The 13,794-nt window shown below is 53.3% G+C and overlaps 1 protein-coding gene across 1 annotated transcript in view; it reads left to right on the forward strand.

Moving 5' to 3' along the window:
- HTRA1 (HtrA serine peptidase 1) overlaps positions 1 to 13,794 on the forward strand; it is a 61,279-nt gene that overhangs the window by 40,623 nt on the left and 6,862 nt on the right. The window contains exons 4-5 of the mRNA XM_003133208.5: positions 10,313 to 10,507; positions 11,740 to 11,772. Of these exons, the coding sequence (XP_003133256.4) occupies positions 10,313 to 10,507; positions 11,740 to 11,772 (228 nt within the window). The remainder of the gene's footprint in view (positions 1 to 10,312; positions 10,508 to 11,739; positions 11,773 to 13,794) is intronic.

Consider the following 13,794-nt stretch of genomic DNA (forward strand, 5'->3'; position numbering starts at 1 on the left):
AAACACTTTACATTTTAGTATTTTAAGGGCACTTTCTTTAAAATTTATTTTTTATTTTATGGCTGCACCTGCCACATATGGAAAGTCCTGGGCCAGGGATTGAATTCAAGCCACAGTCGTGACCTATGCTGCAGATGCAGCAACGCTGGCTCCTTTAACCCACTGTGCCCGACTGGGAATTGAACCTGAACCTCTGCAGAGACCCGAGCTGCTGTAGTCAGCCTCTGTAGTCAGGGCCACACCTGTGGCATATGGAGGTTCCCAGGCTAGGGGTCGATTCGGAGCTAAAGCTGCCGGCCTACACTACAGCCACAGCAACACCAGATCTGAGCTGCATCTGCAACCCACACCACAGCTCACGGCAACGCCGGATCCTTAACCCACTGAGCAAGGCCAGGGATCAAACCTGCATCCTCATGGATACTAGGTGGGTTTGTTAACCGCTGAGCCACCACAGGAACTCCTGTAGTTGGACTCCTAACCTGATGCACCACAGCAGGAATTCCTAATGGCACTTTTTATGCCCTTTCTGAAGGAGGAGTCTACCATTTGGTCCTGGGCCCTGCAGATGGTGTGGTTGATGCCAGGTTCCTCTGGGTCCACCAATCTGCCCACCTTTCCTCCCTCAGCCCCTCCTGGACTCGCTTCCCTCCTTCCTGGGGCTGGATCCCTGTCTCCCAGGCAAGTGCTCGATGCTCAAGTCCTCCCCGAACCCCTCTGCGGTCTAGTTTGTTGTTCCCCAGGCAGTGGGCAAGTTCAATGGCATTGCTTCTTGCTGTGTATGGGGGACGTAGTGTTTCCCCAATTGCATATTTTTTAAAGAAAATGAAAGGTTAGCATAACTGTTTCCAGAAGACACAGTGAATCACTTAGCTGAGTCTCAGCCAGTTGCTGTAGCGTTCGCCTTTGAAGCAAACTTCACCCGACACCCAGGCCCAGCCTGCAAGCCCCAGCCCCTTGAAAACGCGGGTGCTGGGCAGCTGGCGGATACAGCGGCTTCTGCAGATTCAGCAACACAAATATTTGGGTAACAGGAGCACTTTATACTTTGCAAGGGAGGGAAAGAAGTAGTTGACTTGCGTCATGAGGTTAAAAAAAAGTTGCCAGTTTTTCTTTTCATTTTATTGGTTCATTTTATTGCCCTTCTCTCCAAGCTTCAGGGAATGAGGTTGCAATGAGAGGAGCCCTCAAGGGCTTTTAGGCAAAACCCAGGGTGGCCGGAGCTGAAAGCTTGATAGCTCCTTGTTTTTAGGTCCTCACTGGATGATTGCTGGCTGAGCCAGCGTCTGGAGAATTCCAGGAATCCCCTTTCCTCTCTCGGCTGTGAGAGTTTGCCGGGATCATCTGACCTCGTAGGGGAGTCGTACGAAAAGAGATTTATTAAGGGCTCTGGTGCCTGTTTTCATCTTGCCAACTTAATCATTTTCTGGTTATAGACTTTTTGAAAATCTACCAGGTCTTCTGGAAAGATCCCTAAGTGTCGGAGCTGGATGGCCTTGGACATCACCGGGCTTGACTTCCGCTTCCTTATTTTCTTTCTTTCTTTTTTCCTTTTTTTTTTTTTTTCCGACATTGCTTAACTTTCAAAATTTTTTTTGTTTACTGAAGTGTCGTTGATTTACGTTGTTGTGTCCGTTTCTGCTCTACAGCAAAGCAACCCGGTCATATATATATGTACCTTTCCTTTCATATATTATCTTCCATCATGGTCAACTCCTTTTTTTTTTTTTTTTCCTGTCTTTTTAGGGCCACACCCACGGCATATGGAGGTTCCCAGGCTAAGGGTTTAATTGGAGCTGTAGCTGTCGGCCTACACCCCAGCCACAGCAACACCAGATCTGAGCCTCATCTGTGTTCTACACTGCAGCTCCCGGCAATGCTGGATCCTTAACCCACTGATTGAGGCCAGGGTTCGAACCCACGTCCTCATGGATGCTAGTTGGGTTCATTAACTGCTGAGCCACGCCGGGAACTCACTCAACACCCTTATTTTAGAAGTGGTGAAACTGAGACCCAGAGAAGTCTGTCCAGTGGCCCAAGGACAGAGTGAGTTAATACAGATGTCATGCTCTCTGGGACTGGGCACCCCCACGTCATGGGGGCCGAGGTAGCAGTGTGTGTGTGTGTGTGTGTGTGTGTGTGTGTGTGTGTGTTGTCTATGTTGTTACTTCTGTAGCACTCTTTGTTGACACCAGAGAATAAGCCAGAAGCAAGGCATCCATCTGAGGCCTTACTGAGCACAGGCCTTTTCTTCCCGGGGAATTGGCCGTTGCAATGACCCTTCAGGGGGAGCCCCAACCCCACAGAGAGCCCCTGGAGCAGGGACTGCCTCACAGTCTGCTTCCGATGCCCCCAGCCTGGGCTGGTCTGAGGGTAATTCAGGCTGCCACTGGGAGAAGCACCTGGGCCAGGCCCTCACCCAGAGCACCGTGAACTTGGCCTCCTCTAGCTGGCCTCTCCCGATTTCCCATCCACTCCCCCGTGGCCCTGTTGGAGGTCAGCTCTGCTCCCGTCTCCTGCCATGTGGGAAGCTGGCACAGAGCAGCTCTCTTCCAATGGCTGGCCGTGCCCCCTGGGCACCTGGATGGTGGGCAGAGTTACCTGGTGAGAACGTCTGGGGTCCTGGCCCCATTGTCACCAGCTTTGGGACCATCAGTCCCTGCATGAGCAGAACGGGCATGGCACCTGTCCCGTCTGCCTGAGGAGTGGCTAGGGACTGACGGTGCACTTGTGATAGAGCACAGGACATACAGGGCACGTGAATAAGGGGGTTTGTCTACACTGGCGGGGCTTTGCTCAGACCACTTGTATCTTGTGCTGCCTGCTGTGGAAATTTTGACTGTTGCTTTCCTTGAAGAAGACATTGTTGTGGTCCGTGGGCTCAGGTTAGAAAAAGAATTTCCAGCATAGTGAGGTGAAGAGAAAGAAGAGTTTATTGAGATAAGAGATTTTGCTAACACCAGCCAGAATGGCCATCATCAAAAAGTCTACAAATAGGAGTTCCTGTTGTGGCCCAGTGGTAATGAACCCAACTACTTGGGTTCAATTCCTGGACCCTCTGAGTGGGTTAAGGATCCGGTGTTGCTGTGAGCTGTAGCATAGGTCACAGACATGGCTCAGGTCTGGCACTGCCATGAGCTATGGTGTAGGTCACAGATGCAGCTTGGATCCCACATTGCTGTGGCTGTGGTATAGGCTGGCAGCTGTAGCTCTGATTCGACCCCTGGCCTGGGAACTTCCATATGCCGTGGGTGCAGCCCTAAAAACAAACAACGACACAAACAAAAGTTTACAAATGATAAATGCTGGAGAGGGTGTGGAGAAAAGGGAACCTTCTTACACTGTTGGTGGGAATGTACATTGGTGCAACCATTACAGAAAACAGTATGGAGCTTCCTCAAAAAACTGAAACTAGAACTTCCGTGTGATCCAGCAATCCCACCCCTGGGCATCTATCCAGCAAAAACCATAATTTAAAAAGATACATGCACCCCAATGTTCATTGCAGCACTATTTACAATAGCCAAGATGTGGAAGCATCCTAAATGCCGCAGAGGAATGGATAAAGGAGATATGGCACATATTTACAGTGGAATGTTACTCAGCTAAAAAAAGAGAATGAAATAATGGTATTTGCAGGAACATGGATGGACCTAGAAACTCTCATACTTAGTGAAGTTAGACAATGAAAGACAAACATCCTGTGATAGCACCTATATGTGGGATCTCAAAAAAAGTGGATTCAAATGAACTTATTTGCAGAGCAGAAACGGACTCACAGACTTTGAAAAATTTATGGTTACCAAAGGGGACAGGTGGGGAGGGGGAGGGAGGGACGGACTGGTGGTTTGGGGTTGGCATGTGTACACGGAGGTGTGTGGAACGACTGGACAAGGGGACCTGCTGTTACAGCACCGAGACCTCTACCCAGTATTCTCTGACCATCTATGTGGGAAAAGAATCTGAGAGAATGGACGTGTGTATACGTATAACTGGGTCACTTTGTTGTGCAGCAGAAATGACAACACCCTTGTAAGTTAACTGTGCTGCAATACAACTTTACAAGAGAGAGAGAGAGATGCTGTTAAAAAAAAGAGAGAGAGAATGATGCTGCTGGTGCAGCCAGATGACCTTCTAATAGCCAGGGCAGGCCAGCCCGAGCACGCAGGCACGTCTGTTCTTAAAGCCCAGGATACACTGGCTGGTTGGTTGGGGTGTATATTGCCCCCCTAGGGGTGGGGTGAGGAGCAGGCCATGGGCCTTCCTAGTGAGAGGCAGGAAGGAGGAGGCCAGGGTGCTCAGAAGGCCTGAGAACTCTGCAGCAGTCTCGGTGGGACGGAAGGGGCCATGACAGTCTGGTCATTTTTATCACGTCCAGAGGCTGTTCCCGTTGATCTCATTGGAGAGGCCTTGAAGTCCCACCGACGCCTCCTCTTGACCCCATCCCTGCCCCCCCGGCCCCGCCCCAAAGCCTGCAGGAAGGAATAGGCGTGTGTAGCCCTCTGCAGACACCTGTCAGGATCGCCACTGTACAAAGAGCCATTTCCCCTAAGCTTCGGTGGCCTCTGACGGTGGCCCATGCAGCCCTCCACCTCCTCCCGTCTGGCACAGCCCTGAGGTTGTCTTAGGTCCGCTCCTGCCCCCACCCCATTCCTAACCCAGGCACCTCCTGAGGGCTGAGGCCGCCATCCCCTCGCCAGAGGGGGGGTGAGGGTAACCTTATGACCAGATGGTGGCCGAGGACCCAGGAGGAAGAATGTGCTGGGCCCTTCTGGAAGAGACACACGAGGGAGAAAGATCCTGTTGGTTCCACATTGTCACATCTTTCTGTCATGCCTGGAATGGAGGTGGCCCCTTTGTGACCGTGAGAACAGGCTGCTGCTGATCAGATGGAAGGCAGGAAGGAGCCTCTTCTTGACACTGTCTGTCCTTAAAGTGATCAGCCCTGCCCCCACCCCGCCCGTAGACAGGTGCAGGTTTACTCCATTTTGCGTTGGGTTTTCTGTGACCTGAAGCTGGAAAAAAAAAAAAAAAAAGCCATAATTGGTACATCCAAATCTTTTTTGTTTTTTTTTTTTGTTTGTTTTTTCGGTCTTTTTAGGGCCGCTCCCATGGCATATTTGAAGATTTGGAGGTTCCCAGGCCAGGGGTCGAATCAGAGCTACAGCTGCCGGCCACAGCCACAGCCACAGCAACACAGGATCCGAGCCGCATCTGTGACCTACACCACAGCTCATGGCAATGCTGGATCCTTAACTCACTGAGTGAGGCCAGGGATGGAACCTGCTTCCTCATGAATACTAGTCAGATTTGTTTCCGCTGAGCCACGACGGGAACTCCATTCCAAATAATTTTTAGTGTTGCTCTATATGTAACCCTTATGGAAGATTTGAAGCTGAGCTGCTTTTTGGGAGGGAGAGGGGTTTTATCTCTTTTAACTGCTGTGTGTCCAGCTGGCTCTGTGCAGCCCTGCCCGTCAGCAGTAAGCCTAGAGGGCACGGGTGCTTTCATTGATCTTTTGTGTTTCCTGTGCCAGGCCTGCAGTGAATGCTTGTTGAGAAAGTTCTTTTCCTGTAGACAGTGTTTCATGGGAGTTGTGCTGCCAGGCCTGCCGCTGGTTGGTTGGTTGGTGTAATCTAAACGAATGTGAAGAGCCTTCTTTGATCACGCTGGGCACCAGCCTCTTCCAGGTTTCAGAAGTACGTCTACCGCACAATTAGGATCCTGCCTACGGCCGGTAGTTAGTGATTTAACATGGACACGGCCTGTCTGGAGTCTACACGCAGGTCTTCCGACACCCTCCGTCAACCTGGGTGGCACGGCCAGTGACCGGGGGTCAGGCTCTGTGTATTCCTTTCCTTTCCTTTTCTTTTTCTTTTTCTTTTTCTTTTTTTCTTTTCTTTTCTTTCTTTCTTTCTTTTCTTTTTTTTTTTTTTTTTTGCTTTTTAGGGCCACACCCACGGCATATGGAGGTTCCCAGGATAGGGGTCTCATCAGAGCTACAGCTGCCTGCCTACACCACAGCCACAGCAACTCCAGATCCGAGCCGCGTCTTTGACCTACACCACAACCCACAGCAACGCTGGATCGTTAACCCACTGAGCGAGGTCAGGGATCGAACCTGCAACCTCATGGTTCCTAGTCCGATTCGTTTCTGCTGCGCCACGACGGGAACTCCTGTGTGTTCCTTTCCAGTCCCTCTTGTCGGCTGTGCTGTGAGACCAGCATCTAGCACAGATGTGTCCCTTTCAGACGGCGGCTGGTGTGTGTTTCAGCCTAGACTTCCCTCTGGTCTCCTGGACCCTTCCGTCTCTTGAGCAAGAGCGTGACTTTGAGACCGAGCAGCGTGATGGACTCACTTTGGATGCCCCTTGTCCTGGAAGCACATCACCAGTGTCAAAGGGACAGTTTGCTCCTAAGCTTTGGTGGATTCCGATGGAGGCCCACCACGGGCCACAGAACCGCAGGGCCAAGGCGGGCTCCATACAGGCTCTCCTGGTGGGACCTGAGGCGCCTTCTCAGCTCTGACCCACAGCCTCTGGGTGGAGTTTTTGCCAGAAGTGCTCTCCCCTCGCTGTTTGCAGGTCCCTGAATTGCATTTACCTCTCCCCTCCCCCAGGGGTTGGGAATCGATGCCAGGAAAGGGAGCTGCCACCCCTCTTCTCCCCTTTCCCCGCCTCACCACCCCCCCATCTGCCGAGCGGAGGGGTGGATGTCTGCGCTTGTAGTGCTAGGCGGGCTGGGAGGCTCCGGTGAGATGGTGAGATGTGACAAGTGGCTGTTAGGAGAGGGGCTGGCCTCTGCAGGATGGCCTGTGGCTGGGGCTGCTTCAGAGGGAGGCTCAGACAGAGCGTCTGCAGCCAGGAGCCAGGAGCTGGCTTTGATGTGGGTGACTCGGAAACCAGCCTGCGGACAGCAGCATGGGGTTAAACCAGGAACCGGCGGCCCCGGTGTTCCCATCCGCAGGTCAAGGCTGAGGCGTGCCTTGGCGCTTCCAGCCGTATCTGCATTTCATCTCCCCCAGGTCCCCCCATGGAGCGTGTGTCTAGACAGCTATGGAATAAAATGCTCAATTACCGAGTAGGAATTTGGCCAGCAGAGGTAAAGCTGCGCCGAGCAGACCGGCCCAAGGTGAGGAGGGAGGCTGAGAATGAGCCCCGATTGTATCTGGAACAGACAGGAGACCTTGAAGCCGGTGGGGCTGCCCGGCACCTGTGGGGAGCAGGGGCCAAAGGCATATTGACCCCATGAAGGCCCATAAATCTGGCCTGGCCCACATCTCTCTGCCCCAGGTCCCTTCCCTTGCAAAGATTCCTGCTTACAATGACAATTTGAGGTTAACCCAAGGAGCGCCGGTCAGAGAGGTGAAAAGCCTCTCCTCTTGTTAAGCCAGGCTGCTCAGGAGCCATGAGGAGTCACTGCCCCTCTGAGTCTCAGTTTCTACATCTGTAAAATGGGCGGAAATGTGCCCCAACGGTCTGGGTGGTCATGAAAGTGCTTTGTTACCTGGGAGGTCGAAGGTCATTCCTTTCACAGCAATTCAAGCTTCATCTTCTAAGAATCCCCCTTGGTAGGTAAGGGGGCTTACTGCCGTTTTAGGACCATCCTCAGAATCTGTGAGATGTTTGACCAAGAGCGGTTGCCTCGGTTCCTGAGCTCAGGCTTGGAAGAGAGAAGCGCTCAGGGAGTGCCATTTTTAGGCCCCTCTGCCTTCTAAAACCCTGAGACCCGGGTTGGGGCGGGTGGCAGGATGAGTCAGTGCTAATTAAGACCCCCACGCTGCGTCCTGCCACATAACCTTCTGATGTGGTGTCCAGCTCGGGGCTGAGCTGAGGTGGGCTGGGCCCACCTTTCTGTGTTTGAACTTGACCTCTGCCTTGAAGTTGGTGAGAAGCAGCTGTAATCTTGGGCAGCGTGGCAGACCCAGCCCAAGAGCCTTCACCGCTCTTTCTCCTTGCTCAGCCCTCCAGCCCAGCCCTGAAAGCCGTTCCTGGGCCCTGAACGAATGGCAGTGTCCCTGACAGGCCTCCCCCGGGGTGGCCCTGCACACGTCACCAGCCCTGACTCCTGCCCACCCACCCGCTGTGGCTGTTGGATGAAGTCATTCCTGGCAGGGGCGGCTGGCACCGGCCCAGGGTAAACAGGCCATGCTGAGCTCACTGGCGTGCTTCTGGATGAGCTCCGGGAGTGGGGACTACAGGCCTGCCCCCCACCCCCAGAGCTGTACCATGCCCTCCAGCCTCTGGCATCCCCAAGGGCAAAGGGTCACTGTCACGGCAGACCCGCGCCACCAGCCTTCTCCTGGGAGGAGGGCTGGGTGACACGACTACTTGGTGGGAGTTCAGTTGGTGGGGTTTCCCCCGCTGAGTCTGCACAGACCCCAGGATTAATAACACTAACTGACACGTCGGATGCCTACAGCTCCCACTCGTGTGATGCTCAACCGAGCCAGGCACCAAAGAGCAGTTTAACTTTTTGTCTTTTTTTTTTAGGGCTGCACCTGTAGCACATGGAGGTTCCCAGGCTGGGGGTCTAATCAGAGCTGTAGCTGCTGGACTACACCACAGCCACAGCCACGCCAGATCCTAGCCACGTCTGTGACCTACACCACAGCTCACGGCAATGCTGGATCCTTAACCCTCTGAGTGAGGCCAGGGATCGAACCTGCAACCTCATGGTTCCCAGTCAGATTCATTTCTGCAGTGCCATGACGGGAACTCGAAAAGAGCAGTTTAGATCTTAAGTCGTTTCAGTTTCACTACAAACCAATGAGATAAGTGTGCTACGTTATGCCTGTCTTTCAAATGCGAACACTGAGGACTAGAGAGGCTGAGCTCAGACCAGATCTAATCAGGTCGCCTGGCCCCAGGTCTGTGCTCTTGACCGTGGAGCTTGCCTAGGCCTCTCAGTATCATGACCCAAGGGGCACTCCTCCCATCGCGACCCCTTCAAGTTTTATGTCTTTGAGGCTTTCTTCAGATCCCTTCTTCTTCCATGAGTTTTCTCACCCAGCAAGTACCTGATTGGTGTCTTTCTGATTTGGGGTCAGAGGGGGACTTTGTGGCTCGGTACCTTGTAGTGGTGGAGAGTCTGGGTTCGAGGTTGCCGGTTTAAATCCCTGGTGGCGGCAGGTCACCCCGTTGCTTGAACCTCAGTTTCTTCATCTGTTAAGTGGGCACAGTGATCCCTCCATCTCATCAGCTGGTGTCTGCTCCATCCCTGGCGCAGGAGATGCTCAAGTAACCCCCGGCCCCTTTCCCCTTTCCTTCTTTTTCGAGGTGGGCAAACACGAGTCCTCTGCCACTGCAATTAGCACGAAACCTGGGCTAGGTCTTGGCCTTCCAGGCTGGTCCACACTGTCTGAAGCAGCTGCTCGTTTTGACTCAGGAAACAAAGGCGAAAGGAACGTGGAGGCAGGCTTGGCTCCGGGGAGGAAGGGAGGGAGGCGAGCCGAGAGCCTTCCCGTACGGAAGCCCAGCTCTCCTCAGCCCTGGTGACGCGAGCTGGCTTTAATTTGTCCAGTCTTGGTTTGAAGAGTGGTCTGGGGCTCCTGACTCTGCCCAGCCTTCCCAGGGCCCTGGGCTGAGTCAGGCCTTGCTGGGTGAACCAGCTGGCTCTGGCCCCGGGGGCAGAGGTGGTTGATGGAAGACCTTTCCAGGCAAGGAGAGAGCCCACCTCTTGGGTCTTGGCATCTCGGGGTCCTGGATGCCTTGTGGCCCTGAACCCCATCCACGCCCCTCCCCTAGGACTGCACGGGCGTAGCAGAGATGCACAGAACTGAGTCAGGGCAGCTTCAAACCTGCAAAGCTCCCGATTCTCCTGGGCTGGGCCAGGGGGGTGGGGGGGACTGCTGACCCTGGTGGGGGCGAAGCCCCTCTTTCCCCTCCACCCAGGGGGGTGTGAGCTCGGGATCCTTGCCTGCAGCTTGTCTTTTTGAGACCACTGCCGTCAGGCTTGCCCCCCCCTCTAAATCTGTCCCCCTGGGTCTCCTGGTCTCAAGGCTTTAGAGTAATTCAGGGCTGAGAGCTTCGAGATGTGCTGAGACCCCGAGTTGGCCTCCGCTTTCCTTCCCACATCCTCCCTGGCCGGCGGCTTCCGTGCTCCCTTGACCCGCAACGGCTTACGCCGCCTGGGTTATCTCGGGCGGGAGGGACGTCCCTCCTTGGCCGGGAAGGGATGCTCGGCCTGACTCGGTTTCCTGCACGACCTGGTGAACATGAGTGGCCCCCGCTGCTTGGCATCCTCGCCATCTCTGCGTCGATCCCTTCTGCTGACTTCCCCAAACGTGGCAACGCCAACCTTGTGTTTCCAGGGAAAGCTGCCCGTGCTACTGCTTGGCCGCTCCTCCGAGCTGCGGCCGGGGGAGTTCGTGGTCGCCATCGGAAGCCCGTTTTCCCTTCAAAACACAGTCACCACCGGCATCGTCAGCACCACCCAGCGCGGCGGCAAAGAGCTGGGGCTGCGGAACTCGGACATGGACTATATCCAGACAGACGCCATCATCAACGTGAGCCCGTCTGCTGCCCCTGCTGGGGTCCGAGGGGGTCGGGGGGAGATTTTGGAAAGCCAGGCTGGACTGAGGAACCAGGGGTTGGGTCAGCATCCCGGGGTCAGGGAGGTGGCTTCCAGGGGGTTCCCTCTGAACTTGTAAAGCAGACGATGCAGAGGGCCGGTCTTCAGCCTGCCGGCCATCTCCAGGGACTCCTGTGACAGCCCCTTGAGATTTGCCCAAGTCTGCAGCCTGGAGGCGTTCTCTATCCTCCCCCTCAATGCTCAGCTGCCCCTTGCTGGAGCCGTTTGTGCAGCTTGTGGCCAGAGGGTCGCTCACCCTGGCACAGGGTCTCTAGCCCCCAGAGGCATCTGCACGGCCTTGGGGAGCAGTCTGTGCAGCAGCCCCCCGCCCCTGCCATTCAGTGTCTAATGAGGTCAGGGTTTATCCCACACAGTCTCATCCATGGAATCTTTTTCAAGTCACATTTTTCCACTTCAGCTGTGTCCCCATAGGATTGACGTCTCGAGAAAGCATTTCCCCCCACATCTGTGTCATAAAGAAGCAGCACAGCGTGTTTTGTGCACTTGCTGGCTCTGCTCGGTTTTATTCCCAAACTTTCTCTCGTGATCTGGTGTGAAGTCATGGAAACAGCACACACGATGTGGGTTTCCAGCCCCAGCAGCAAAGTTGGGGTCACAGAGGTTGGGGGTATGTTGTGGATTTAAAATGCTGTGATCCTGGCGCAGATGGGCAGCCAGCCTGTTGCCAAGAGAAAGAAGATGTGGTGGTTGTTTTAGGGGGTTCAGAGCTGGCCTCTGGGCTTCAGAGCAAAGTTAGGGAGCGATCCCATTAAGGGCACATCTAAAAATTTCTGAATATTGGAGTTCCCATCATGGCTCAGTGGAGGTGAATCTGACTAGTATCCATGAGGACGCAGGTTCAATCCCTGGCCTCGCTCAGTGGGTAAAGGGTCCAGTATTGCTGTGGCTCTGGCTTAGGGCACCGGCTGCAGCTCCAATTTGACCCCTAGCCTGGGAACCTCTATATGCCGTGGGTGCAGCCCTAAAAAGACCAAAAAAAAAAAAAAATCTGAACATTGTTAGGGTCCTTTTTGTGCAGCAAAATATTAGGTTGACAGGAACAAATCTCAGGAAAGAACTTGCACTCAGGAACCCGCCAGGCAAGGAAGTAGATTGGACCATGTAATGACATAAACGCATAACCTTATAATTTCTGCTTAATTTCAGTATGGAAATTCCGGAGGCCCATTAGTAAACCTGGTAAGACCTTTTAAATCTCTATATACATGCTTTTTCTCCCCCCTGCCCTTTTGGTTTCTTTTCAGACAGGAACTTGCCAAAGCACCTTATCGAATCCTTTTAAAGTGAAATCTGTGACTGTGCTGTACGTTGCAAATCACCCTTCTTATCTTTTCTGGAAAGAGTAAGGCAGGCTGGAGCTTGGGTTGGAAATGTCACGCCAGCCGACATGTCTGTGTTTGAGAGTTGGGAGTAAATGCATTGGAATTCAGGTCCAGTCCAGGAGCAGCGAAAGGAGCAGGTCTTTATTTCGAAGGTGTCAGCAGTTCTGGCCTGTCCCCAGGCCGCCCAAGGAGCTGGCTTGGCTCATCCACAGTCTTTGTCTTGGCCACAGGCCCTCCCCTAAGACCTGGCTGGGGCGAGGAGTTACCCCTCTCAGAGATGACAGCTAAGTTTATATTTGAATACGTGAGCATAAAAAGGGAAGCCTTCGAATCAGACGGTCAGGGAGTTCCCGTTGTGGCTCAGTGGTAACAAACCCAACTAGGATCCACGAGGATATGGGTATGATCCCTGGCCTTGCTCAGTGAGGTAAGGATCCCGTGTTGATTCAAGCTACAGCGTAGCTTGCAGATGCAGCTTGGATTCTGTGCTGCAGCTGCGTCCCCCCCACCCCCGAAATAAAAATAAAGAGAAAGATCCTGAATTACATGCTCAGTATTCTGTAAACTTTAAAAAAAAAAAAATTTCCTCCTCAAAATCAGACTGTGAGAGCCAGGGGCAGGCCAGGGTCAGCTACCCTGTCATTTACAGATGATGAAATGGGGGCCGTGTTTAGCAAAGCCCAGGATCCCTCGGAGTCAGAGCTGAATTCTTGGTGCTGTGGGAAGTGTGCAAGGAGTGACTTATTCTCTCCTGGCAGTTTTCCCTTCTAACCCCAAATGCAACAGTCCTTTAACATAGTATGCAGAAGAGGGAGCTCCCATTGTGGCGCAGAGAAAATGAATCTGACTAGTATCCATGAAGATGCGGGTTCGATCCATGGCCTTGCTTAATGGGTCAGGGATTTGGCGTTGCTGTGAGCTGTGGTATAGGTCGAGAATGAGACTTGGATCCCTCATTGCTGTCGATATACTATAGACCGGCAGCTGCAGCTCCAATTCAACCCCTAGCCTGGGAACTTCCATATGCTGCAGGTGCGGCCCTAAAAAAAAAAAAAAGGCAGAAAAAAAAAATAGTGTGCAGAGTAATGGTTGGGTGGCATGAGGCGGGCCTGGGATTATTTCCTATGGTGTGGCCTCTTCTCAAACTGTGAATCTATCTTGAATCAAGCACGCCCTGTAGACAGGCTTCCCCTGTGATATAAAGCTCATCTGTGACCAGCAGAGGAAATGAGATGCCGTCGTGGGCCCTCTGCCCCCACTTAGCCCCCTGCAGTGGCCCTGAGGCTGCTCGGAGATGAGACTTTTTTTCCCTGGTGACAAGCGAGTCCAAGTGCTCAGGTCGTTTTCCTCCCAGCATCAGCAGAGGAATCCTAAGATCCTTGGAAACAGGAGAAGCAGAAGGGTGTGGACAAGCACCTCAAGGACTTTGGGGTTTTTGGAAACATATTCCCTGTCCAAGAGCAAAGGTGCATTTTAAAACTGTCTGGGGCATTCCCGTCATGGCTCAGTGGCTTTAGAACCTGACATAGTGTCCATGAGGATGTGGGTTCGATCCCTGACCTCACTCGGTGGGTTAAGGATCCGGTGTTGCCGCAAGCTGCAGTGTGGGTTGCAGACACAGCTCATGGCTTGGATCCTGTGTTGCCATGGCTGTGATATAGGCCGACAGCTGCAGCTCTGATCGGACCCCTGGCCTGGGACCCTCCATGTGCCACAGGTGCAGCTGTAAAAAGAAAAAAATGACAAAACCAAAAACTACCTGGGAGTCCCCTTGTGGCACAGCAGGTTAAGGATCTGGCATTGTCACTGCAGTGGCCTGGGTCACTGCAGTGGTGCGGGTCCAATCCCTGGCCTGGGAATTTCCATATGCCATTGGCTT

The sequence above is a fragment of the Sus scrofa genome, chromosome 14 (assembly GCF_054392235.1).
Source record: "Sus scrofa isolate SSC_HxYL_T2T_F1_AM1 chromosome 14, Sscrofa_HxYL_maternal_Yorkshire_Landrace_v2.0, whole genome shotgun sequence".
NCBI classification, from domain to species: domain Eukaryota; kingdom Metazoa; phylum Chordata; class Mammalia; order Artiodactyla; family Suidae; genus Sus; species Sus scrofa.